At 46.4% G+C, this 26,554-nt stretch overlaps 5 protein-coding genes across 5 annotated transcripts; 3 read left to right on the forward strand and 2 right to left on the reverse strand.

Moving 5' to 3' along the window:
* Nucleotides 1-3,975: 3,975 nt before the first annotated feature.
* Nucleotides 3,976-4,617, forward strand: TGAM01_v211028 (hypothetical protein; the record flags this gene model as incomplete). Its single annotated transcript, XM_024550958.1, has 1 exon — nt 3,976-4,617. The coding sequence occupies one exon, from the start codon at nt 3,976-3,978 to the stop codon at nt 4,615-4,617; it is 642 nt and encodes a 213-aa protein (XP_024404298.1).
* Nucleotides 4,618-14,008: 9,391 nt separating this feature from the next.
* On the forward strand, nt 14,009-16,135 carry TGAM01_v211029 (hypothetical protein; the record flags this gene model as incomplete). Its single annotated transcript, XM_024550959.1, has 5 exons — nt 14,009-15,154; nt 15,219-15,247; nt 15,299-15,371; nt 15,431-15,611; nt 15,906-16,135. 5 exons carry the CDS (start codon nt 14,009-14,011, stop codon nt 16,133-16,135), a joined length of 1,659 nt encoding a protein of 552 aa, XP_024404299.1.
* A 194-nt stretch (nt 16,136-16,329) lies between these two features.
* Nucleotides 16,330-17,964, reverse strand: TGAM01_v211030 (hypothetical protein; the record flags this gene model as incomplete). The annotated part of the gene is made up of 1 exon (XM_018810656.1): nt 16,330-17,964. The coding sequence occupies one exon, from the start codon at nt 17,962-17,964 to the stop codon at nt 16,330-16,332; it is 1,635 nt and encodes a 544-aa protein (XP_018656134.1).
* Nucleotides 17,965-19,482: 1,518 nt separating this feature from the next.
* TGAM01_v211031 (hypothetical protein) lies at nt 19,483-21,692 on the forward strand (the record flags this gene model as incomplete). Its single annotated transcript, XM_024550960.1, has 3 exons — nt 19,483-19,558; nt 19,626-20,971; nt 21,024-21,692. The coding sequence occupies 3 exons, from the start codon at nt 19,483-19,485 to the stop codon at nt 21,690-21,692; spliced, it is 2,091 nt and encodes a 696-aa protein (XP_024404300.1).
* Nucleotides 21,693-24,235: 2,543 nt separating this feature from the next.
* TGAM01_v211032 (hypothetical protein) lies at nt 24,236-26,320 on the reverse strand (the record flags this gene model as incomplete). Its single annotated transcript, XM_018810658.1, has 5 exons — nt 24,236-25,156; nt 25,206-25,333; nt 25,381-26,104; nt 26,176-26,219; nt 26,266-26,320. The coding sequence occupies 5 exons, from the start codon at nt 26,318-26,320 to the stop codon at nt 24,236-24,238; spliced, it is 1,872 nt and encodes a 623-aa protein (XP_018656136.1).
* Between the last annotated feature and the right edge of the window lie 234 nt (nt 26,321-26,554).

Genomic DNA, 26,554 nt, shown 5'->3' on the forward strand with positions numbered 1-26,554 from the left:
CTAGAAGCGGGTTAGCTGTAGCAGTGAGCTGTGAAGCCCAATGTTCGGGTGGTACAATTGCTGATATGCGCTGGGATCTCAATCCCGTGGCGGACAAGTATTTTGAGTGTCGGAAGCAGCGGAAGCTTGTATGGTCACTTGAAGACGGTCGATAGGAGAACCATACCGCTGTTCCATCTTCCATATACAAAAATTTACATACTCAAAAGCGAGTTTCTATGACCTCTTGAGATGGAATGCATCATATAGTTTTTGGCCCTCAATTTCTTCAAGATCGGCCAAACTTCCAATTATGAGGAAGATAATTTTTCGCGAGGCGTTAGACATAAGCGAACAGTGTCAGCCACTAACGCCTCATGTTCAGCCATAACCTTCTCAACAGGTCTCAACCATATTGCACCCATATATATTCTAACCCACTTTGTTGAAAGTAAGCCTACCAAAATACACACATTCAGAATGAGTGGAGAGCTTCACTTCTTTACACAACTAAATCGAGATCTAATAGGCATTTCATAATGTTATTGAATAATATAAAAACCACTCGTACCCCTTATGAAAGAGCTTACAATGGCTTCTTACTATGACATTCGGATAATGAGCGAAAATTACTAGGAGGAGATAACTTCAACAAGTACAAGCAGTTCAACCGGCGACTGCTTGACACCCAAAGATACTCTCTCCACCATGTCCGGCCCCATCGCAATAAGAGAAAAGGAAACGGACAAAGATAAGCCTGATGCATCCGCCCTGCCGCCACCCAAAGCAGTAGAGAATCAACCTTTAGTGAACAAATCACTTATGATTCGAAGTACGCAAGAGCCACACCGCATCCTCACCCTCTGTAATGGAGAGTTAAAATTTATCTAAGCCCATCCCCGGAGGAGGTGCTTTCTGGCGTTGTGTTAAGAATGATGGCTGGTACGGATTCCGCAACACTGTTTCCGGTGCCTATCTCGGCCACGACTCCCAAGGAAAAATCGGGGCCACACAACCCCACCATAAGAGTGACGAATATTTCGACATGGATAGGCATGAAAAGGGTGGTTATATCCTACTGATGAGAAAGGACGCTGAATGATTGCAAGTATCTATCTCGGAAGATGGGAAATCGTTAGTCCAACAGAAGGAAACTGGCACAGCCTGGGATTTTATTGACGTCCAGTATGTTCATCATTCTGTGTCAATGGCGTATCCTAATATGACAACAGAAAATCTGCGATGGGACTTAATTTGATTTGCTTTAGTTCCTTTTTAGGAGCTATGAACGCACTCTGTTAAGTTTAGTGATATCATCATTCGCAACAGTACAGTTGCTATATCTCCGTATCAAAGAGGTCCAGAAGAACTTTTGCCCGGAGATTAGGCTAGTGAGAGCCACTAGTCAAAAGTTTTAATAACTAGCTTTGTCTAAAATTAATATTCTATAAGCTACGCAGCTGTTACTCAAGGTTAAATGTTCAGGGACTTGGGGGAAAAAGTTGTTCGTTATTATTAACTTACATTCCGAACTGAGGCAGTTCAAGGCGATGGTACATCTACGATGCAATTTGAGGCCACAGTCCCGGCAACATCAACTTCCACCCGTCAACAACGCTTTCATCCTCGCTTCATCTCCCCACGCATTTCCCTCTGTCGGCTCCTAAACATCAGTCATCATGGGTCTCAGTTCAACGAACACGACCTCAACAGCTTCTTCTATTATATATACCCCGAGCGGCGATTCAAATGCCATCGGGGAACTCTGTCTCTGGAATGACCCTTAAGATGCAGTTCTTTGGCCCGGTAATACATACATGATTCGGGACAAAGACTCTGAACGAGCAATCGGTTCCATGACGGGTCTTTTTACGCGAAAGCCTTCTCGTTCAGACAATTTCAGCATTACCCGTTGGCTCCACTTTTAGTAGCCAACTGTTCGGCTTCAAACCGGCACACTGATTTTACTAGCAATTACACTTATTTTATACTCAAGATAAAAGCGCAAGAATACTTCTATAAAGAAAAAGAAAATAACCATATTAACCGCAAAGTAATATAAAATAACTTTGCTATAGATCCCTTGCTTTGTTACAGGGGTTTTGGTGGCGGTAGAGATGTGTTGATTTTGGCTGTGTTTTTGCGATTGTTATGGTTTCTTCGCGATCGTAGGCTCTTGTGTTATAGTGTAGCGCACGCTTAAAATTCGAATAAAAATGCGTCAAGTCACTAGAAACAATCGTACGACATCGAATCCATTATTTTCGTTCGTTTTCTATGAGTTGCGGGTAGTGATTGTGGCTCTTTGGTCGTGGATCGGTTGATGCGGACGTGTCATTAACCAGGATCGAGATGAGACGGTAGCTCAGCTGTCTTTATGTCTCAGCATATTCTTCATATCCTCTCAATCCACGCCCAAATAGAGTAACTGCATCAATGGCTCTGGTGAAGTCAATCCACCCTTTTCCAACCGATTGAATTGTAGCCACTCTAGGTCGCATGCTGTCTCGCTGTTTGGCTAAGTCATTATAATCCCAATCTTCGAGATGATTTCGCACTTTAAACCTCGTATTCAAGCCCCTCCAGAGATTCGCCTGATAGTTTATAATCTTCTCGAGAGTGTCGAAGAATTCTTTAACTCGATTCTCAAGCCGGATGTAGTCTTCTTTCTCCTGGTAGATTTTAAGATTTAGATTCTTCCTATTTTGAAGCACTTTTGCAGCAGAGTTGGGTTGATGTGTCATTGGCGTCTCCTGAAAATCTTCTGGGTTGAAGAGAAATTCGGAGTTGAGTTCCCCAGTGCGGTCGTTCTCTAGAGAGGAGCGTACGAGATGTAACAATGCACTCGTCCATTGACCAAAACCAACACGAATTTTCCGTGGATCCACTTGAGTTTTTCTATGTAACAATTTCTCGATATGTGAATTTGTGGTGTTTTTCTGTCCGATGCTAAATGGAAATCCACCAGTGGTTAACTGTCCCCTGCATAAGAATACCCCATGAAGAGCACAGCCCTCGTGAGCGAGTGAGAGTCGAGATGGTTTAAATTTTCATAGTTGGCATCTGTGGCCCCTATGAAGCAGTTTCTGTCAGCCGAGTCGATACAATTCTTAGATGGTAGCTTACCAGCGAAGAATACAGCTTCCGAACACCACCCAAGGATATGTCATATTGTTTTTCATTAACGTTGGAATGCACATGAAACGCAAAGGAAAGAGAGCACAGACACCTGAAGCTTCCAAGTGGGCACCGTCGCCTGGAGGGACTTGATTAAGAGGAGATATACGCTAAGGCTATCGAATAGGAAGGGTGATGTAGCAGTGGCCTCCGTTGCTTGTACATTTACCTTTTTCAAATCTCATGAAGTGGCAGCTTTTGCTTCACCGGAACAAGGTCCAGCGCGCGACCTACTCTACACGGTGGAGTACATGTCACTTGCTACAGTATCACGAGCAGGTATATATGTTCTGCAGCGGGGTCCGCGCATTCCGCTCTCTGCGTATCTCGACGAGGCTTGGCAGAGTGACAAGAAGGAGAACGTCAGGGCACGGTCTGACGCAATACTGTGCGCCACGACATCATCATGTTTAAACAGACCCAGAGGAGAAGCAATCCGCGACTGACTTTCGTTCGTTTCACCAGCTTATTAAAGCTCTTAACATGTGAATCAAGAGAATGCTCTTCGGTGATAGCAGCGTTTCATTGTTTCGCATGGATAAATATTGATCTTAGTAAGAGGAATGAGATAGTCAAACTCTAAAATACCTTGTACTGGCGAAAGACGGCATGAAATAGATCACTGCGTTACCTAATGCTGAGCGTGGCGTGATTCACGCGAGCAAGATGATAACTCAATCAAGACTGTAAAATATCAAATATAGTGCTGTAAATCAGCTTGTAGCATCCACATATTTCATCTTTCACTCAAGAAGTCCTTTCAACAGCGATGATTAGGTCATGTCCTTTTCTTCGGAATATAACAGCAGCACAGCCAGCATGACACGCGTCACGCTACAGGTCGGCGAGCGGCGATTTACTACGACCCATAACACGCTCGTTGGCGAAAGCGAGTATTTTCGTGCTCGTCTTTCCGGTAGCTGGAACGACGCTGACGAAGATGGCTCGTACTTTGTGGATGCGGATCCAACCCTGTTCGAACACGTTCTCCGCTATCTTCGAAGTGGCAATCCTCCGCTGTTTTTCAACGTTGCCACACAGTCCCATGATTACGCAATGTATCTGGCTCTCCTCGGCGAGGCAAAATATTTTGGTATCTCCAAGTTGGAGGACTGGATCCAGAACGAGCGTTATCTGGCTGCCGTCAGAGTTCGATACAGCATCGATATCTTTGGTGGCAGCAATATCTTGCAGGCACTACCGGGACACTTCAATACTGTGAATGCCAACACCAAGTTCGATTTCTCGTATGCCTTGGGGAGTTCAAAGGTTTTTGTATGTCCCCGAGCTATCGCCGAACATCGCGGACACCCGGAGCGATGCGGTGCAAAGTGCAACAAGAGTCGTAACGGACTACCAGCCATTTTCGAGGATGAGCCGAGGTTGCAGGTGGCATGCATTAAGACGGAAGTGCTTTTCGAGGCGGGACTCGCTAACGGCTCGACTAATGTCACTGGTTAGGAAGTTTAGGAATCCATCAAGTTGTACCATGCAATCACAGTTTTGACAGACACTGATAATTGATCCTGGCAAGGATGTCCTTTTCACACCTTGCCGTCGTTTGTTTACTTGAAAATATATAGCGTAAATTTGAAAAGTTGGTATCATGAACAGTCCCAGCAGCACGGCGTACAGGCCAATCGTAGTGAATATTAAGATGGAAGCATAGCGCGGCCTGCATTGCATTGCCTTTGTCCAGGTGGCTGCTAACAAGACCTGCAACTCGGCAGAGATCATTCCTGCCACCGGATTCGTCGACAAGCCCCACCAAAACGCAAGTCCCAGCACACAAAATGTAGCCATTGGGAATGGTAATGAATGGTCGGTCATTGCATCATCGAAGCCTCGTCGCCTCCGTTTGTGACACCGCTGCTCCTCTCACTCCTCCTCTTCCCTCACTTTCATACCTTGTTCGTTGTCTGGTACTGGTCAACAAAATGTCTCAGAAACTTCGTGGTGTCCATTCAAGGGTTTACCTGCCTATAATTGATCCGTAGGTACGCATTCCATCGACGAATTCATGCACCTTTGAAGCAGTAATCTTCGTGCAAGTTTCATTTGTATTATAATCGCCTATTTCGAATAACCATGGCGGAATCTGTAAATCGCACTGGCCTCAGTTCGTCGGACGGTATGGTAGCTCCATCAAATCCATGCGAATAGGTACATCAATAAATATACAAACACCAAAAACAGAGAATAAGCAGCTTAATGTTCATGTTGAGTCCCCAAGCATATAGGAGAAGTTTCAACGTGGGTCTAGTCGGCCGAAGCCGGATACTTCAAATGGCACGACACAGATGAAGCTTCTGGAGCCTGCAAATAAAGCGAGGTTTTCCAAGGAACTTACCTCCGTGAACGAACAAGCTCTTATTCGTCATATGTGCCATAGGTTGGAGAAGATTGGCAAATCAAAGGATCTTTCAAGCTTAGTTGAAAACGATAATTCTACAAAGGAGGTCGTCATCCCCATAAGTCTCTGAAGTATATAATTACATCAACTGGTCTTATAAATTTCCAAGTGCGGTATTATATAGCAACTAGATGATTACATATCGTGCCTGTTGCTTTATTGATCGATGACCGCGCCTTCATAATTGAAGATACAGTTGGTAACGAGGGACTTCAATGAGCTGATAGATCAATCGTCAGATTTCGCGTTTGCGTTGATAAAGAGGACGAGGGCACGTCTGAGCAACATTATAATTTGCGTGGATCTAAAATCCGAGGTCAGCACTATTCATATACTCCGATGCGATTGCTCCACCGAGCAGGGTTCGAAAAAATTATTGTACTCTTTTAGAATTCTCAAAGCAAATTTTTGCTCCAAACGGTCTTGCGGTTAACGAGGCCTTCATGGCACGCGTGAGTTACTTGATGAGCCTCCCCGCTTAATGACTTTGTTCTGGATTAGCTCAATTGCGCCCAATATTATTTGCAGAAGTAAGAGATAAACAATAGATGAGCTTCGCAAGCCCTCCAGCCGCACTCTTCTAACTTCCTACAACTCGGTTCGGCTTTTCAAGCACATCGTACAGTAGGTACTGAGTCAAGCCTTACTCGTGGCTAATATTTGTTTTTCTGTTTCGGTCGTCTTGATCTGGAGATTCTCCAGAGCTTCAGATTAGGTTACTCACTGGGTTGGTGATGGTTAGATAAAGTACACTTGCAGTACGTCGGCTTACTCGTTGTGACACTTCAATGCCGATGCTTCCGGCTACCTCTCGTTCCGTAATATCGCTATGCCAAAAAGGCATACTTCTATATTAACACTGTGAAACGCAGAATACTGCAGGCTCCTTAAGTGTCGTCAAAGAAATTTCAGAAACGAACGAACCGCATATTTAAGTTCAGCCCAAGATCGCCCCATATCTTGTCATGAACCATCTCTTCATGCGTGCATTCTTATGCATAGGTAGACATTGACTTATTATTTGATAGCTGGGCTCTTAATGTTCTAACTAAAGTTTAGTTACTAAAACATTTTGTTGCTGTAATATTTGAACGCGGCACGTTGATGTGCATTTCCTACAACAGCCCACCCTTTTGTCAGTGGCAGGCGCTACGGCTTTGCTTCTATTACAATCCGAACTAGATTTGTTATTGACGCAAAGTTGTTGCAAGAAGCTACCACATCCATCTACCCGTCTACGTCGAAATCGGCAAAGAGTGCATATATCTTGAAAATGCCGTCAGACGAGCTCCGTAAATGAATTATGACGTAAGTTACTTTGTAACCGATCAACATAGCATTAGCTTAACGTTTAGCTAGGGACCGAGAACAAGGGGATCTCTGTGATCTACAGTTTACATGCGACGGCCAGGCAATAAACGTACATAAGCTCATCGTCTGTATACAATCCCCGGTCTTTAAAGCAGCATGTACTGGTTCCTACAAGGTAAATTTATCTTTAAAACCCGGCATTACCTGAATACGTCTTAATTAATGACTGCTTAGGAGGCCTCTGGAAAATATGAAATCAAAGATTTCTGTTTTATGACCGTCCAACAAATGGTCGACTACCTGTATACTGGTAATTATGAAATCTTGCCCATGGACTCGTCTGGACAATGCGAAACAGCTTCTGCAATAACCCTTCATGCTAGAATGTTCAGTCTAGCAGATAAATACCTCATCAACGGGCTCCGCACTTTATCGTGGACAAAATTCAAAGAGGCCGTTAGGCAAGAGCAGAATACATGCTGCTTCCTCCAGTTAGTGCCGGAAATTTACGCCTTACAGCCCACCTCAAGTGGAACACTTCGCAACATCGTAATCGAGTCTGTTAGAGAGAGAACTGCATGGCCCCCGCTCAAGGCTGATGTCCAACAATCTTTGGATGAAACAATTGATAAGATTCCCGAGTTCGCGAATGATCTCCTCAAATCGTGTCTACATCGACCACTTCTGGGACACTGTTCCATTTGTGGATATCACAAGATAGTTCCGATATCCACGTTACAATGTAAGTGCGAGAATTGTGGAAAAGGCGGAGCTTCAACTTTGCGCATATGGTTTGAAGGTTCGCCCAACAAAACCGATGATCAACATTTAGCTACTTCTGGTGTCTCTACCTTGACAAACAAACGTTCCCGGACGGAAAAGTGAGAAGTACAATAGGCTACTACAATCTATTTTTCATGTGAATGGTTGGTTGACAATGCCTTGCTTCTGAATAAGATTCAAAATCTCTCGAAAGTCTATGTCGTGAACAATATCTCGTGAACAATACCAAGCATGGTTCTTCTCTCTCTCTCTCTCTCTTTCTTATATATAACACTATCTAGCCTTCAATGCCTGGAAAAGTGGCACGATCTCGACGCTTATAAATTACAAATTTGTTTTATTATGTTTGTTCTCGTACAACATATACAATACATAGATTGGTTGCTACTCTAGAAATCTAAACACCAACGGGCCGTCCATAGGAGGGGACGGTTCTGCGTTTAAGAGGCATTAAGGCCCGTTTGGCGAGCGGGGGAAGGCGCAAGGGATGTAGAGACGGAAGAAATATGCCCTCCCCATTGGGCGGCGCAGTGGGGCGCGGCTGGGGAAACGGGCGCCGTTTACGGCTGGACCTGAAGCTGGAAAAACGCGAAATTGTGAATGGTGCTGCAGGGTTGAGGGTGCAGGGATTGTGATTGGAGGAAAAGGGGAAACATGGCCCCGTTGGTGTTTAGATTTCTAGAGTAGAAGCAGAGGTGGAATCAGTCTACCTCCGGAGGCAGAAGTGGGGTTACTGTATTTAGAAGCGAGAGTGGGACTAATCTGCCTCCGGAGGTAGAAGTAGGAAGAAAAAAACAGCTACTGTAAGGAACCTAACCCTACCTTAACGAGTCGGGACCCTGGGGTATAATGAGCCCACCAAGGGCGAAACACCTCTGTCGTCTTTACAGACCAGAGCAGTGTCGGACCTTTGTTGCTCATCATATCTATTTTCCTCTTTGCAGCGTCCCAGTACTTTATAACCCTAACCCTAACCCAACACTACTTTCAACACTACTTTCAACACTACTTTCAACACTACTTTCAACTGTTCCAAGCGGTTAGAGTTACACTTACTCCTAGCAAGGGCAAGGCTTCAAAAACAGGCACAGTCTTACAGGCTTGTAGCAGGCACAGGGTTAGGGTTAAGGCCAAGGTTAAGGCCAAGGTTAAGGCCAAGATTAAGGTCAGAGTTAAGAGCTGGGCTTACTTGACCTTTTTTTTTTTTCCCACAAGACTCAGCCCCTACTTTTCTGTTACTGTACTCCCTACTGCTGTAAAAACCCCAGCGGTTGGCTTTGCTAGGTCCTGTAAACTACTTACCTGGCTTACAAGTAGCCAAGGAGAAACTGAGTTTGTTTGAAACACCCTCTTCTTCAGCACCTGCACCACAGACCTTACTTTAGGGCCCTGCGCCTCTAAACAACGCAAGCCTTGAGTTAGGGAACCACTTCACGACACTGCCTTTGTTCAACCCACTTTGCTTACTTACCTAGGCCTGCCTTGTGCAACAGACGCTCTAAGCTCCAGTCTTGTGTAACTTAAACCTCTACCCTTACTTTAGGGTTAGAGTTGGGGTTGGAGTTAGTGTCCGCTGTAGGGCTACCAGCCGCTTCAGTTTCACCTTCCTTCAGTCAACAAAGCTCTCTAAACAAAGCAGCACTTGTTCAAAAACAACGCCTGTTCAAAAAGCCCGTCTTTGTTCAAAAACACTGCTCTTGTAAAAAACACAACACTTGTTGTAAACACCGCTCTCCTTCACGAGGCAGCGCCAGTTCAGCAGACCATATTCGTTCGGGAGGCGGCATTGGTTCAGAAGACGGCATTGGTTCGGAAGACCACACTCGTTTGAGAGACCGCATTGGTTCAGAGGACCGCATTGGTCAACAACACCACACTCGTTCGGGAGACCACGCTGGTAGGAAGCTCGCCCTTCTTCAACGGCCAAAGCTTGTGCAAACAATCCACCGCCTGTAACACAGCCACTCTTGCCCGAGAAAACACCACATATTCGCAAAACAGCGCTCCTGTAAAACACACTCCTTGCATAACATAACCACGCTTATGTAAGAGAACAACACTTGTTCAAAAAGGTCTTTGTATAAAAGGCAAAGCTCGCTTGAATAACCACTCGGCTTTCACAAGCAACACTTATCCAAAGCACAAGAGACAAGCCTTGTGTAGAAAACAAGCCTGCTGTAAAAAGCAGCACTCATCTAAGGGAAAGGGCATATACACAAGAGAGAGCTTCTAACACTTCCAACATATACAAGCAACATATATCAAGGGAGTGTATCAAGGCAGTGCATTACATGTAATGCATCAAAGCGATAAACAATGGCGGTGCATCAAAGCAATGAACAACAACAGTGCATCAAAGAGATAAATAAAAGCGGTGCATTAAAACAATAGGAAAAAATAATATATTGAAGAGGTAGGAAGAAAATCCTGCGGAAAAATCATGGAAAAAGTCATAAGAAAAGCCATAAGAAAAGTCGCGGAAAAAGGTTATAAGAAAAAGCAGTGGGAAAAGGTGAAAAAAAAACAAGCCTCCAAAACCCCGGGCGCACCCGGGCGCCGGCCTTCTTATACCCATCTGACCCCTGCTTGCCTTACCCCATTTAACCCCAACTGCCAGTGCCGGGTAGGCTACCTCCACATCCTGTCTCCGCCCCCTCATTCATAGCACCGATTTCCCAAAAGAAAAAAAAAAGACTAACCCTAGACCCTATATTTATATTGGCTTGGCAAGTTACTTACATCAAGCGTATTTGGCATGTAATAATAAAGAAAACTAAGAGGAGAATTTTATCTGGCTTGTAGCAGGTTAGAAAATTTGCCTTTTCCTTTGTTAATGTCCTGCTTTTGCTATTACGGTACGCGGTAAAACCTAACTTTCGGGTGGAATAACAATGAATTATTATGAAAGAAATTTGAAATTACAATGATCTTTTATAATAAGTTCAGGGAACAATAACATCTAATTCGAGCCGCAAAGAATCAATCATCTTGAATGCGTTGTAGAATCCATAGACATCTGTACCCGCTAGCTTACTAGCCCATTTTTCATTAGTTTTGTTGTTACAGTATTCGCTATAAGCATCCTGTCACGACCCAACGCATGAATTGGTACGTACCACGGATTAGGTACGGACCGAACGACCAATCAACGAAAAGTCGACAACGACTCCGCGTCGGCTTTATAGATAGTCGACACAGGCCGACCGTCGACCTCAGTCGACTTTCACGAAGCGACTTACTATATAAGTCAAACGAACACACACTCATTAGATAGCTTAGATAGTCAGTCGTTAACACATCAATAGTACCAGATACGAGTTACATCTTATCTACCAACTACGTGACTACGCAACGTGCTCAATAACTGGATATCCTATCCCATCTGCCAACATAGACACACGCATCTATCCCTTGGGAATCTCCCCCTACCCTATAAACGATAACCTAGGATCTAGGGACCGGATCGTCACACATCCAATAAAGTCTTCTGAGCTGCGTAGCCGTTTCTCGGGTTAATTGCAAGCGCAGCTGAACGAATGGCATCTGCATTTATCGGATTAGTAGCACTCGGCGGGCTTCCACCAAGCGAGAAAGCTTCACGGCAATTTGCTTCGAGATCGAGAACATAGCCATGATTATTTTCCACGTCGGTGCCATTTCCAGATCGCGTTAAATGACCACCAACATAATGATCAAATTCATAAGCGAGCGCATATTCGTGAGCTTTGATATATCCAGATATGTCTTCCACTTGACCTAGTAGCGCATATGTGTCACGACCCATCTCTTATGGTCGCACCAACAGGCCTACCGGGTAGGCAGAACCGGATCAACGTAGGACCGACCTACCAATCACGGATGGATCATTAGATCATTTCAATGATCCAATGAGCCAGACACGGATCATCAAAACTATGAGATGATCCACGACGGATCATTAGATTCTACAAGTGATCCAGCCCAGTCAAATCGGATATATAAGTTCACTTCTCTACGCTCATTTAGATAACTTAGATAGCCAGTTGTTAACACAGAATCAAGATTGCAACACGCTCTGCACTGCTTACTATCTGGTGACATTATCATTACTGTTTACATTGCCCGAAGATCTCCTGATCGCTCCGCCAACATAAACCCAGAACTGAACTCTAGGTTTGTCCCTTGGGAAGCCCTCGTATTACTAACTATCTAGTGTACGGTTCGTCACAACAGTATAATAGAATGTTACACTAATAAGCAAAAGGCAAAAAAAAAAAAAAAACCAATAATAAGTATAAATACTTAAGCCTATTAAGCCTAAAATAAAAATACTTTTAATGACTTTAAGGATTACTTTAATATATATATTATTTTTAGTAAATATAATTAAAATCTCTTTATTTTTCAATTTCCTATTCTTTGCTTATTAAAGATCTAGACTGACATACTATACCTTAAGGGAATAGAAATTCATGGAGATTTTAATCTTTACAAAGGCCTTTCTAAGTTTATAGCTAACGGGAATAATAATATAAGTCTACAAAAGGTAGTAAACCAGAGGATATATACCTTTCTATCATTTTGTCTAAACTAAGGTATTATAATAAACATCGGTTCAATTAGGAACAATCTCCTATACATATAAGAGCAACTCTATTCCGCTCTTCAATAGCTTGGCCAGACCTTAACCAACAGTTTTTTACCATAAACACCTGGTACTACTATAAAATCGTGACTACCAACTAGTATATTACTCACTGCTGCCCTGATCCCTTAGTAATATATACTCAACCTCTTTACATTTACTTATCTCTGAGATCCCAATGTCCACCAGTCAGAGACGTTGGGTGAAGGCCTTAAAGGTGTTTATGTCTTCTTTCCACTTCCTTTATCCTAGCTTACATAGTATTAGGTCATAGCTTCCGATAATAAGTGTAACGATCCGTTATACCGTTGAGCCAAACAGGGCAAAAGATTAGGCCAATAATCACTATTGTAAGCAATTATTGTAACGGAACCAGCTGTTTATAAGGGTTTTTCACTATCACAGTGAACCAGATTGTGACAATAAGACTCCAACAACGGATTCTATCCCAGAAATTCGCCAAAGTCTGCCAGATATCACCTATGATTTTGGTGGAAAGTTAGTGATTATTTATTACCTATTTACTCGATACTAAATTATCTTAGGTATATTTGGCTTGAACACGATTGGACTACAGATGTGAATGAGGCTTGTTACCACATTAGTGTGCAAATTACAGAAGGAGCCGAAGATAAAAGAAGCGACCTGGCTCAGGGTGCAGGCGGCCATTATCGGTACCTTAACTACCAATACGATGATGGCATTCCTCTCAAGATCTCAGAGGTAGCTTTATACCGGAAGAGTTACAATGAGGGCCCTTTTGATAATAATCATTTACAATCCATTCAGGGCCGAGGTTATACTGAGAATTCCTCTGACATAAATAAAGGCCGTGGAGTCTGATACGATGCTGGATGGTTACATCCAACGCCATGAAATATAACTCGCGGTCGTTCGAAGTTATGACGGAGCGCTCTACTAGACGCCGCTACCGAGATACATGGAAGAAATTTATAGCATTTCTTATCCGATCACACCACCTGTCAAGAGAGGCAAAGGAAGAAACAGGTGTTCAGATTCCAGATGATATAAGTCAGCTTTTGTTGCAATTAGTCCAACACCCAATATGGGGCATGTTTGATGCCAGAGAAGGTCAATGGCCACCAGTGGAAGATGGCAGGTATGCCAGCACCGACGAAGTATCAGGCATCTGTTTTGATGAAGTCCAAGAGACAGAAGTACGCGATGAGAGTAACAGAAATACTGCACAACACCTGAATAGAACTCTGCATGATAGCAATGCAATGGATCGAGGCTCTTGCTTAGGCGAGAGCTCGGATTCCAGTCATTATGAGTCTGGTTGGGAATCATCTGAGAGCATAATAAGCGATGAAGATTCAGCACCTGAAATTGAGCAGGCATGCACGAACGCGGGTAATTATCAACATGCCGTCAATCAACCCAATGTCAATCATCATCAGGACAAGAGACGTTTAAAAATGGCAAGCATTGACTTTCTTGAGTTATTATTCAAGCTTTCTGTTGCTATATGTAAACAAGAAGTCCGAGGTGGGCAGCCCGGGTCTACAGTGCTACTTTACTTCAGCGGCATTTTCGGATTCTCAAGCGACTGCCAGCAGTTTAAGCTGGCAAGAGACTTCTGCCCATCGCTATCAGGGCTCATATACGTGCAGCGTCTGTTATTTCTCGAGTCTGCATTGCCGCTCTCGACGTATTCAAGTCTCGATATTCCACGGAGACCAGATGACGGGCAGCTTGAAATGATTCAACAATTCTGCAGCAAATTGATTGCCGCTGGATCTGCAAGCTCTCTTGCTGAAATGTTCAGCTTGCGCAGTTTCGGCTACTCGGTCGCCAAAACGGAGGGTCCGTCATTTATACTTCATTGGAGTGACGATGACCAAGTTGTGTCGCTTGGCACGGAGCTGACGATTAGTATGGTGGACCAATTCCGAACATTATCTGGCTACTTCATATCAGAAGCAGAGGCTATGGCTCAGGATCTGCTCTATGGTCTTGATCCAGTCTTGAACATTGCTGAAATCAAGGACAATATGACAAATCGAGAAGTTGGCTATTCGTTCGTGAAGCACGAGGAGAACGGATTCCAAATGGCTACAAGACAACTCCTCGCCCAATTAAGTCAGCCTTACAGACATCAGCCACCGCTTATAGCCCATAAAGGCTGGCAATGGTCAGCTGTGAAGCACTACTTATGTATGGTGACTCGTTTACAAGAGTCGATATTTGGTGGCAAATACACAAGCGGAGGCCAAACGCCGCGGCTGCGCGAGCTACAGTGGCTTCTATGCGAAAACACGGCATGGGCTTCGAGAGGCGTGTATGTGTGGAATGGCTCCGTGGTGTACATCATCAAGCACCATAAAGCAAAGCGGATGACGAACAAGGAGTTTTATGTGGTCCGATTCCTGCCACTACGGCTTGGTCTAGTGGTTATCAAGTACCTCGCATTTATTCATCCTGTAGCAGAGATTTTACGTCGCGAGCTCCACGAACACATGAAAATAAGGGAACTATGGCGGCCCACGCATTTGCTATTCGGAAAGAATGAAAAGCCATGGGCAACGTCGAAATGTACGTCCATTCTGCAAGCAGCAGCACATGGCGTATGGAAACAGAGGATAACTAGTCAAATGTACCGGCAAATTGCTATTGGCATAACAGAAAAGCACGTGCGAGAAGTCTACACCCCTTTTAACCAATATGACGAAAAGAGCCCAGCAGCCGATAAGAACGTCGCATTTGCGATGCAGAGCGGGCATAAGGTTATTCAACGTAACACGACATACGGTCTTGATGGTGCCTCCCGCATCGGTTGCAGCCATCACTGCTTCGTGCTTATGAGTGGGCTTCAACCGAGTGGCATGCATTCATCCACCAGGCAAGTAAGATGAGAAAAGAGCCTGAAGCGGTGGGATCTCCTACGACAACGAGTATAACCAGCACTAGTGTGAAGAAGAAAGCTATCCCAAACGAAGGTAAGAGTTCTCCAGCAGCCACCTGAGAATCTAAACAATACTAAAGTTTAGGCAGAGTTACAAGAAACGACCAAAGACCTCATTACTTTCCGGAGCCCCCACAGGCTCGGCATATGCCTTCTGTGTAAGATTGCGGTCCAAGCCGGTGACGGAGCCGTATTTCATTTTAGGAATCAACATAAGACTAAAGGCCGAGAGCTGTACGCAATCAAGACTCTATGCCAGTTCTGGGACATTCAGAGTCCGGATACTGTCGAGCTGCCTGAAGTAACGTCATGCTTTATTTTCTCCGCTTTAGAGGCGTATTTTCGAGGACGACCAACCTTTTTGTGTTTCTTTGGCATGACTGGCGTTCAGCTACGGAGTACGTAAAGAAAACTACGCAAACTGCAAGCTTACAACCAACGGTTCTCCTTGGATTGAAAGAGCAAGCTCTTAGATAGGTTAGTAGTTTTGACTGCTAATTATATAATACAACAAACCAGGATGGTGGTGTCTGAAAGAGGCTAGCTCTTTGACTGCAAAACCTAAAATGGTAATTTACGCGAACCCGAATGCTTGAAAAGTAAGACATGAGATGCGTAGAATGCATCACTATATACATAAAGTCTCCAGCTTCACCACCGCATTGGTGTGAGCTCGCTCTGCGGCTATGTAGCCTTGGGTATCATCAAGTCTTATCTCCATCATTCCCAAATCTTCGTTTTCTTCGGATCCATCCTAGGAACTTACTGCAAAGGCTTTTCCAAGAAGACCTCGCCCAAGGCCTCTAAAGTCTCCGCCGCTGCACCCAGCCCTGCCAGGATAACGACCATGCCTTCAGAGCCAGCTACATTGCCATCGAGGCATTCTTCAGCTACGCCGCTGCCTCCGACCCTGTCAGATTAACGACCATGCTGGAAGACGCATCAACAACATGTGAGCTGTTAGTCAAGCAAGAGGACTGCCCGCTGCCCCCAGCCCTGCCAGGTTAACGGCTATGTCCTCGAGCTAACTGGCACTTGGCGTTAGAATCTCTTATAAGACCCTACAAAGTACCTTGTTCACCTTGTGTTCCGTGATATCATCACCAGAAAGTGCAGCTAATTTCGCTTTTTACTTGCCACCGCGCAAGTCGTACCATCATCGCCAAGGAACCACAGCTCTTGTGCAGGGTCTCGTCTGGAAGCTCGGCCGGAACGCAGAATTTGTTGGACCGAAGGTGAGGCGTTCTGCTCTTGAAGTTTTCTTTGACGAAGTTGCTTCTTCGGTGTCGGTGACTTTTGTTCTCCACGTGATCGTCTCTTATCAACTCGTTGCCGGCGGGGGGATCGAGGCTTCCCGTTAAATCCTCTTGTGTCTGCTGAGATAGTAGACGTCTTGGCCGCAAGCCCATCTCTATCTCGTTGTGAGGACGCCTGGTTTCTCTGCAAGAGCTCTGTATTTGCATATCCTTTAGGCGCCGGAATTGTCGCTATCGCTTCGGTATCTTCTTTTGGAGACGACTGGGCAGTGGTAAACGATAGATTATCATCAGTAGAAACAGAGCTGTTCGGCTCTAATTTTCTGGGCACCCCTTGGATGCGCTCCTCGTCCGTCATATCTAGATCGTAGCCAGGTAGAACCGCGGTTGAGCAAAGACTGCTTGCCCTGCTCGCCTCAGATGGTGTCATATCTCGCGCGATTTGGTACAGCTCGGCAGCCCGTTCCGGCGGTTGTCGGAAACTTGAGATTGGATCGTTAATTATTCTGGATCGCTTCTTTCTCGTATCGTCTTGGAAATCGTCTATCATTTTGCGTTGCTCAGCTTGCTTCGAGGTCGGCGTAGCTTCTGCAGCCCTCCGTTTGTATTGTCCGGCAGTAGGCTTCTCCGCATCCCTATCTCCAGCACCCTCACTCATCACGCGCCGTTTCTTCCTTTTAGATCCGTTCGTATCCTCATCACTGCTCCTCTTTCTTCTTGTTGAGCCCTCGGTTGTTCGTGCTTCCGCCAACGCCTCGGGCTGGTCCGGGCCGCGTCGTCTGGATGATGATGTGGGTCGTGGCTTGTCGCTAATAGTAGCCGCTGGAGATGTCGGGGTTCTTAGGTTTGACGCATCTCGAGACGACTTCGGTCTGCTGCTCGCTGTCCTGGGAGAACTGTCAGTAGTAAAGTCCGGAGCAGCTACTTTGTTAGCTCGAAAAGCAGCAGCCAAGCGCTCGGCCGCACGCTCCCTCTTGAAACTTTCCAGCCTCTCCTTCCGCCCACGCCTCTTCCCCTCCTGTTTCTTGCGTTCATCTCTAGCAAAGCCATCAAAAAATCTCACCATCGAGTCAAACGACATTGTGCGCGTGAATTGAGTAAAGGCTTGCCATCGCTCTACGGGGCCGTCATTCAAACTGCCCGGTTTCAACTTTACCTCCATATTCTCCTCGTCGTAGCATAGTTGGCAGAACAGGCTTTTAGGGAATGCTGCAAGCCAGGTGCCGATCTCATTCCATGCCTTAGCCATCTCCTCAATCCTTTGAGCCTTCCGCTCCCCTAGTTTAGAGTAGAACTGATCTAGACTTTCGGCCTTGTCGGCACATTCGTAGACATCCCGGTGAAAAGCAACAGGATCCTGTAAAGGAAATTTCTTAGTATTAAAGCGATCGTGTAGCGTGGTGAAGAGCGCTTGAGGATCGAGGCTAAATTTGTCGTTTAACCAATACCATGATGGGTCCATCATCAAGTCAATCTTCGGAAGCTGAGGATCCATTTTAACAAGGACATGAAGACAAAGAAGATTGGATTGTGGAAGATGAGAAACGAGAGAAGAGGCAAGCTAGGCTAGACAGACGTGCTCCAACGGCTTATGTAATGCGGGACTAAATCAGCATCTCGGTTAGCAAGGCATAAAGATTTATTTATTGAGGACCAAAGTCTGGATTTAAATAAAACTAAAGGCGAAAAAAAAATTGGATAGATATCTAATATTTTATGCTGAAGTAAAATAAGATTTACTCTAAGTCTTTGGAGATTGCCTTTTTTTTTAAGAATTTTTTTTTTTAACGATAGGAAGTTTGGTTCTACTTTTACTGACGAACAGGTACATAATAACATCTTATACAAACTAGTCTATATAGCTATTGCTTTTAAAAGGAAGAAATACTTTTATTGTGTATGAGCAAGCCTAAAAGTAAAAGATCTGTCAATACATAGTGCTTGCATTGCCCATTAAATCAGCGTATATCCCACAGGGGTTTCCCCCAAAAATTCTTATTAGTAATATAGGTAACTACCGCATCACATTTTAAAGCTTGGCTGTGAATCTTTGATCCGACTTGCGTCATCTTACTAACAATAATGGAAAATACTATAGTGATTAGTCTATTCCGATTCATAGTTGAAGTTTTGACTGTGATAGCATGTTGGTACTTTTAGTACTCGCTTTGTTCATCGAACGTTTGTTCATTCTATCAGCTTCGTACCGGTTCAGTGAATAACAGCCGACGCGGTAGCCGTATCCCTAACTTAATCATATAGATACGACCTCCAATCATGGCAAAAATAGAAAAGGCCGAGCAGAGGCCTCATGATCTTAAGTTATGACCCACAGCTGGTGGGTTTTCCCGCTACGCCACAGAATTTTGTAATTGCGAGGTCCTTGACTATCTCATTGAAGGTGGTAAGGCAGGTTTTCTATACATTGCTCGTAGTTGACTAATCAACCTAATCAACACGTGGGAAAATTTAGGGTATATCATTCGTCTGCTAAAATTTTCATCAGAGTAAGTATCAGATATCCCCATGCATACAAGCACTTAAGTCCGTTATAAATAAGTTTCTATAAGTACATACATACGGCGCTGCTGACAGAGAAAATACAAAAAACCTGCCTTACCAACCTTTAAAGAGATACGTACAGTATCACATTGAGGCTATTCCTATAATCGGCATCTTTTCCGTTGACCCCATTCGTCTTGATTTTCTCCGCGCATGCTGACACGCGAGTTGTTTGGCCAACTCTGCAGCCAATCACCATTACCGCCAGGAACCAGGGCCTTGACAAGGTGCAGCTTGCGTCCAGGCAGCACCCCATAGATTGCGGAGTAGGTGTTGCTAGTGCAAATAGCCTGATACCGCACCCTAGAGAACATTTGGATTTTTGACTCGTAATCTTTACAGTGACGCGTATTTGTATCTTTATAGCGTCTTTTCGAGCCTCTGGTTTCATGCCCACGACCCTGTTATTCAGCTTTTCCTCTGTTCTCGAGACTGGATACACATGCCATAAATGGAACGCACCACTCAGCAAGCTTCTGACGGTATCAACCCACTCACGGCCAGTGGGATAGAACACAACAAACAAGGTATGTAGGTCAGTTGCACAGGGCCAGTTGTCTAAGTTCTAACAAACCATCTCCTCACCCACTATAGAATGCGACACGAATATTGAAATCCTCCACCAGGCAAATCATCCATCCGAGAACGTGTCTGACGCTACGGATGCCTTCACTTCCAGCGAGTTTGAGGCAATCAAGAACCGCCATAAGGAATGGTGGGGTAGATTGAAGGCGAAGAATACAGGTCCATTATCTGAGGCCACGAATGCCCTTACAACGAGTGAAATTAAACAATCAGATACTCGATCGAAGAAAGAAAATGCAAACGATGGAAGTCATGCTTTGAGCCATGACTTGCTTCAACAAGGAGAAGCCAGCGAACACGGCTCTCCCATAAGCTCGCACGCATCAAACGAAAGCATCGCCACCGACAAGACAAGTAGCAGCACGCAAACCGGACTTCTGGAGCAATGCGGACCGGGCATTAAAAGGGCCACGCTCAGATTGAATACAAAGAGTCTAATAGAAGTCAGCGTGCAAGCTATTGGATTGTCAGTAACGGATGCTCTCTACACTGCCAGGGAAGAACTCGTTCTTACCCAGTCACAACATGATTTTGGGTTTAAACTGCAGGTCAGGTCATCGTACCAGAACCAGAAAGGCCACCCCCACAAGACTCAGAGGAAAACCTGTATGGACCTCATCTTCGATCCTAATAGTGACGTGATACTTTTGTGCAACACGACAGGATTGAGCGCGAGGGAGTCGATTATCATTAGGCAGCTACCACTCTCTCGCCAGAACATGCCCACTAATCTCGGGTTTATGGGAAGAGTTGCTCTTAACGTCTCTTCATATGGTATCTACATTTCGAAGGAGCATATTTTCGACATAACCATTCTCCCGCGCCGCTATATCTCGTTCATCACGGAGCCTCGCAATCAGCCGAGAAGGACCAACAAGAGATCATTCGAGCCATCATCGTCACAGCAAGATTCAACAGCAAATAAAAGAGCGAAATTAAAGGAGACAAGCGAAGAGTCAAGTGCTTCTACCATCTTCGAGACAGCGCCGACTCACCCGCTGATCGACGAGCCCGCTTTTCTAAGCACGTTATCAAATGTCAGCAATACTGATATAAGCGTCGTTTCCGGCCTGTGTCATCCGCTAGAAGAACTTCAGCTTGATGATACCTTAAAGATAGTCAGTGCCACCAGGGAGGAGGACTATGAGCTTACTCGCAGGGCTGATCTATCAGTCCAAAGAAACTCACTTGTTTACAAGGCCCATCATTCGAAAATTCCGGGGAGGCTGGTGGTCGTTAAAATATGGCGAAGCAAGCTGGATTTTACTGCAGATTCCGCTTCAGCTTTGAACGTCTCGTCTGTCGGTAGATATTGGTTGAATGAAGTAAAAAACCATTTCGAAATAGGCCTACATGTAAGTCAAGACTTAAACTATATATAATTCTACAAAGCTAATTCAGCTATAGCCCGCTATTGCAACTTGTTATGCCGCTGACGCAAGATTGCTATCGGTTTATATAGAGTATATTAATGCGCCTAACTTGCTATTTTACTGCGAACGTCGCAGAAACACTTATTGCAAATTAGACTACAGCGACGCTAGGCGAGTACTTTATAGTATGGCTGACGCCCTGAGCTTCATCCACAGAAAGGGAGTTACACATGATGATATCAAGCCGGCGAATATCCTCTACTCAAAGGATAGAGGCCCAGTCCTCATCGATTTTGGGTGGTCATCTACAGGAGATGGACATTGCGCCGGATCACCGTGGTATATACCGCCCGAATACAAGCAGAGCGGCAAGCGTGGCTCCCCCGGCGATATATTTGCCTTTGGCGTCGTTATGCTTTTTCTCTTGCGTCTGATTCCGCTCCCGGAGTTACAATCACCGCCCCTGAGGTGGCAAATTTCTCATCTGAGAAAGGTTGGCCCAGATGCTCGCAAGGCCATAGATAAAATGAATCAATGGCTAGAAATAGTCGACAGAGCCACAGACAAGCTTAATAATGTTCCGGATAATGTTTCGGATAAATCTGTTGGATATGTTGTAGGTATGGTTCAAGGCATGTTAGACTTTGAGCCCGGAACCAGGATTTCAGCGCACGAGTTGTTTCATGATCTTCGAGAGTTGTAACAGCTAATATATCAAAGTCATTTCCCTCGTAGTAAGCGATAAGATCTAACTTTCGAATGTCATATCTGCCTGATACGCTGCTTCTCTTTCGCTTTCTGACTTTTTCTGATGCTTGTTCATTAATTTCTGACAATTGGGGCGATGGACATGGCATAACCTTGCTTGCAAGACGAAGAAATTCGTGCCATCGAGACGATGCCCACTCATAGGCACGTAGAAGAGATGGCTGCAGACAGGATGGGTAGGCGCCATCGAGCCCGTATGTAATGCCGCGCTGCAGTGGACGGTGCCCGCTTTGCCAAGCAAAAATGACATTTAGATCTGCCTCGGGGCCACGATCGTCATACTGGTTAAATGGTAAGCATATCTCTCGGACATGCTTTTCAATCACACCGATGGTAATTTGTCGATATACTTGGACATTAATTGCGCGCTCCCATGCCTTTGTAGTTGCTTCTTTAAGGACCAAGGTCAGGCGGCCTGGTTCCCAAGTTTGTTCATCAGTGGAGAACAGACGATGGTTTTGAGGTCTCTCTTCTAAGGCGTCTGCTAAATACTCAAGCTGCTCGCGTCGTAGCAGAGCTGCAAATCCACGGATCCAAACAAGGTATAAGTAAGCGACCCGGCCCAGCTTAGCTGGTAAAAATCGGACTACGTAGAATTCCCGGTTTGTGGTTCTTTTGGCCCCGTGAATCCGGACGATATATACCATCGAGCCGTTCCAAACATAAATGCCGTACTTGGTATATTCGCCGTTCTGGCAATCAATCGTGAGAAGATATTCAGCTCGCGGGGCTTGGCCACAGGCGGTATAAAATGCTCCCAGCAACATCTCCTGGAGATACATTGCCCTTTTCCGGTACGAGGATACAGCTGCCCAGTTCCATTGGCCGCGATTAGACAGCGCACGAGACTTGCAAGCTTCCGCTACTAGATCAAGGTATTCTTGATCAAGTCCGTTGTCAGGATGCTGGGTAAATGAGTAACCGGGCCGTCCATTTAGAAATAGTAACCGTTGAATAAACATAAGCCCTGACAAGGTCGTAGTATATTGTTCTGCAGGTTTATAGCCCTTACCACAAACCGTAAAGCCCAGGACGCCGCTGAAATAAACCAATAGTGCCGAGCTTGGCTGGCCATCCGCGAATCTCTCCGTCATCAGTATCAAGCTCAGTTGAAGCAGTAGCTCGATAATTTGGTCCGGCATCGTGTCGCTAACTTGGCCCTCAAATGCTAGTTGCGTAATCTTGATAGCGCTTTGTAGTAGGTTACTGTTGTTCATCAGAGCAAACTCTTCAGGGCCTTCTCATTTCTTTTGACCAATGTTGCTGGTTCTGTGGGGGAGGCTGTTGATCTCCGTATTGCTCTCCCCATCATCATTCTCATCATCGTTGTCCTCCGCATCTTCCATATCACTAAAAGACATGGCATCTTCACTGCAATCACCATCTTCAGTAATTTCCGGCATGGCATAGCGACTGCGAGTATCTCGATTTCGGCCATCAGGCCACAAGCCTTTACCAGTCTAAATATGTTCCCACGCCTCGTGCTCAAGAAGCTCCCGTATTTGATTCTGCGCTTTCAACCTAAGGGGGATGTTGGTCAACTCTTCTTCTAAGTCTTCCAAAGCACGATAGCTTCGGATTGTAAAGGCTATTAAGCACTTCCAAAGCCGACGGTATCGCTTCTTACTGCCAACCTTGGAGACAAGAGAGAATGGCTTCCGGCTACAAGATTGGTGATCTGTGTTTTGGAGCCAGCATAGGATGTGGCGGCTAGTGTTCCGGACGGTTTCCTCACATCTGTCAAGCAGGCAATCCAATGCGCCAAGAAGACATGATACTTTCTGTTCGCCAACGTCTGCATTGACGATAGCGCGCCTGGTTTTGCGGGATCTTTGACCTATGAAATAATGCGTAGTAAGATGGTGGCGATTAGGCAATCGGATAAGGGCTTGCAAGATGTCTCGCTGAGCGCCCTTGTATATTCGGTCCCACTGGGTGCAATCCATCCAAGGAGTGGATGAGGCAACAGTATTGTTTCTTGGTGACTGGTCGTGTATGGCCGGTTGGTTATCCTCTGTAAGTCGCTGTTTTTCTCTGGTCAGAATTTTATCAAGATGTATTTCCGCCTCGGCGCAATCCGGAGTTTTATCATCGTCCATCAAATGTTCTCATCTTCTTTTTATCCAGTCTGACTGGCCGCCGGAGTTAATTTGTGTAGGGTAGGAATGACCTCGACCTACTTCAAACCAGCCACTAGCTGCTCTTGATCGAAAGAATCGTTGGCACTGCACACCTTCTATCCAAGGTACCTCCTCTTGGATCAATGGCTGCACGGCTGGATAAACCTACGGCAGAAAGGGCGGCAGCCAGCCGTGCTTTCCGTGACAGTGAGCCTGTATTTTCTGAATTCGGCAAGCTATATAATCGCAAGCTCGGTATTTCATGCCATCAGATCTTGGGGGCTCAAGATATAATATTAGCTCTATAGTTGGCGGAAGAAACTTAAAGTTTTCTAAATCGGCTTGCCTGAGAATGATTTTATTGATCCTTTAACTGCACTGGCGATTTTATTTCGCTCGGCAGACGAAATTTCGCAGTGTCGCTTCTGCAGATGTGTGGCAGTCTCATCAGCAACACAAGCAAAGCGGCCGATAGATCAGGCGTTGGAATTGGTATCGGGGCCGGGTCTCGTACGACCTCGACCGCCTCCTCAGCGCGCCCCCTCTTCCTCTTCTTCCCCTTCTTCTTCCCTCCCGCCTTCCCTGCTCCGCCACTCTCCTCTCTATCATCAACTAGAAGAAGCTGGCGCATCGTACGGTGTAGCTCCAGCGTGAGGGACTGCACGAGATCCACAAGCTGGGTTACAGTAAAGCCGGTCTTGCCGAAACGCACCTGCTCGCCATTCCACTGTACATCGGCCACCAGGGACGTTGTTTTACTGATGGCCATGCCGTACGCCCTGACCTCGAAGATCCAGTCGATCGGCGAGGGCTTTGTAGTGGCCGAGGTGACAGTCAGGTAGCGCAAGACCTTTGATCGTACGGAATCGAAGAGGCCTGGCGCGACCTCCCTCTCCTCTGGCGTCCCCGCGTTCAGGACCTGCCGGCATTCCTCGTACGACTGCTGCAGAACCAGGAGCCGACCGATGTTGATGGCAGCTGAAAGGATACCGGTGTACTCGTGCGGCCGGCGCCAGGAAACAGCATCGCCCACTGCCCTGAGGCCCATCACGCTGAGGGCGCTCAGGACCACGCTCTCGTACGGTGAGTTGGGGAGTTCGTGGTCCAGCAGGGAGATGAAGAGGCGGAGAGACTTGCGGTCGATCACCTCCAGAGTGGCTTTCGCGAGCGGCGGCTCGTACGCCCGCAGAGTCTCCTCCAGGAACTCCTCCAGGTCGTTATATGCTTCCTCCTGAGGCGGCGACAGTTCGTAGGCACCGCAGTCATCCTCATACCACGTCTGCGTACGAAAGAGGTAGCCGACAATGCGCTACCAGACATTCAAGTACCGCGCCTTCGTCTGTGGCTCGAGCCGGCTGGAAAAGGGAACCCTGGCCTTGTGAACGTGGTCCCGCCGGCGCAGCTCGAACAGAGTTGAGATCCCGGCCACCTCGGACGTGGCCGTACGATGCGCCGCCTGGATGATGCGGTCGAGGCTCGCCCAGACCTCCTGCAGCATCGTACGGTGATCGGCCCTGTACCAGCCATCCCCCGGTTCCAGGCTGATGGCCGACTGCAGCTTCTGGTGGTCAAGACCCTGGAGGTGAGCAACCCAGCCGGTCCGCTCGAGCCACGGGTTTGGCTCGTAGTTTGAGCCCTCGGCAATGGTCTTTGCCGTACGAGCCTTGAATAGGGCGGCTTGGGAGCTGTACTGCTCTAGAAAGAGGAGATCCTCAGCTGGGACTGGTACATCCGCCTGGGGCAGCACCGGCCGGGTATCGTACGGTGGTGCCATGGACGCGGAAGATGTGGAGGATGGGTCGGCCAAGACCTCAAACCAGAAGCTGCCGCTGCCGCCTTTGAATAGTCGCTGGCAGCGGACGTTCGTACGCCATGGCTGGCTGTGAGAATGCGCCTGCTGGCGAACATCACCCCCCTTCACCCACGGGTTCTTCCAGGAGTGCTTCATACGATAGTGCCTAAGTATCGTGGCCCTGTGCGTGCACACAAAGACGCAGCCATCTTCGCGGCAGGCAAGTCCGACAGAGCAGGGATCCCCGAGGCTTGGGACCGCTGGGATAGCCCCCGTCGGACGGTAGAGCCGGTCCAGGTCGGCCGCGGTCGCCAGGATGTCCGGTATCTGCTGTACGAGAGCCGCAATCTCCTGGCGCCGCTGGCGGGTAAGCTGCTGGTGTATCGTACGGAGGTGCCTGGGGACATGCTCGGAGAGGCAGGCGTACTTGCACTCCTTTTACACAACAAGCTGAAACGCCGGGAGATGGGTAAAGGGATCCATGGCCGTGGGATATCTTTTCGTACGGGGGATTCTTCGGTTTCTTCGTTATCATAATCATGCATGGAACCTGGACTTTATGTAGTCTGAGTCTTCCCTAGGGTGGCATTAGACACTTTCGGGCCCCTTTGGCTCCAGGAGTTGCTGCTTGTGGTGTGGATTCTCGTACATGTAATAAGCGTAGCCAACTGACTGAAGCTGGGACTTTGGACTTGGGGCTTCTTCGTACGTGGCTTTTCGTCATAGACGCAGCTGACTGACTGAAGCTGCCTCGTCCGATCCCGCCTGCTCCTCGAGCGTGACGTTGGTGGTTCCCTTTCCCCCTCCTCTATATCTACCAGCAGGGGAAGGAGAGAAGAGGGAAGAGGGGGATGAGGTTCCGTACGGATACCTGTCTATATATAC

Source organism: Trichoderma gamsii, assembly GCF_001481775.2.
Source record: "Trichoderma gamsii strain T6085 chromosome Unknown Scaffold_84.2, whole genome shotgun sequence".
In the NCBI taxonomy this organism is placed as follows: Eukaryota; Fungi; Ascomycota; class Sordariomycetes; order Hypocreales; family Hypocreaceae; genus Trichoderma; species Trichoderma gamsii.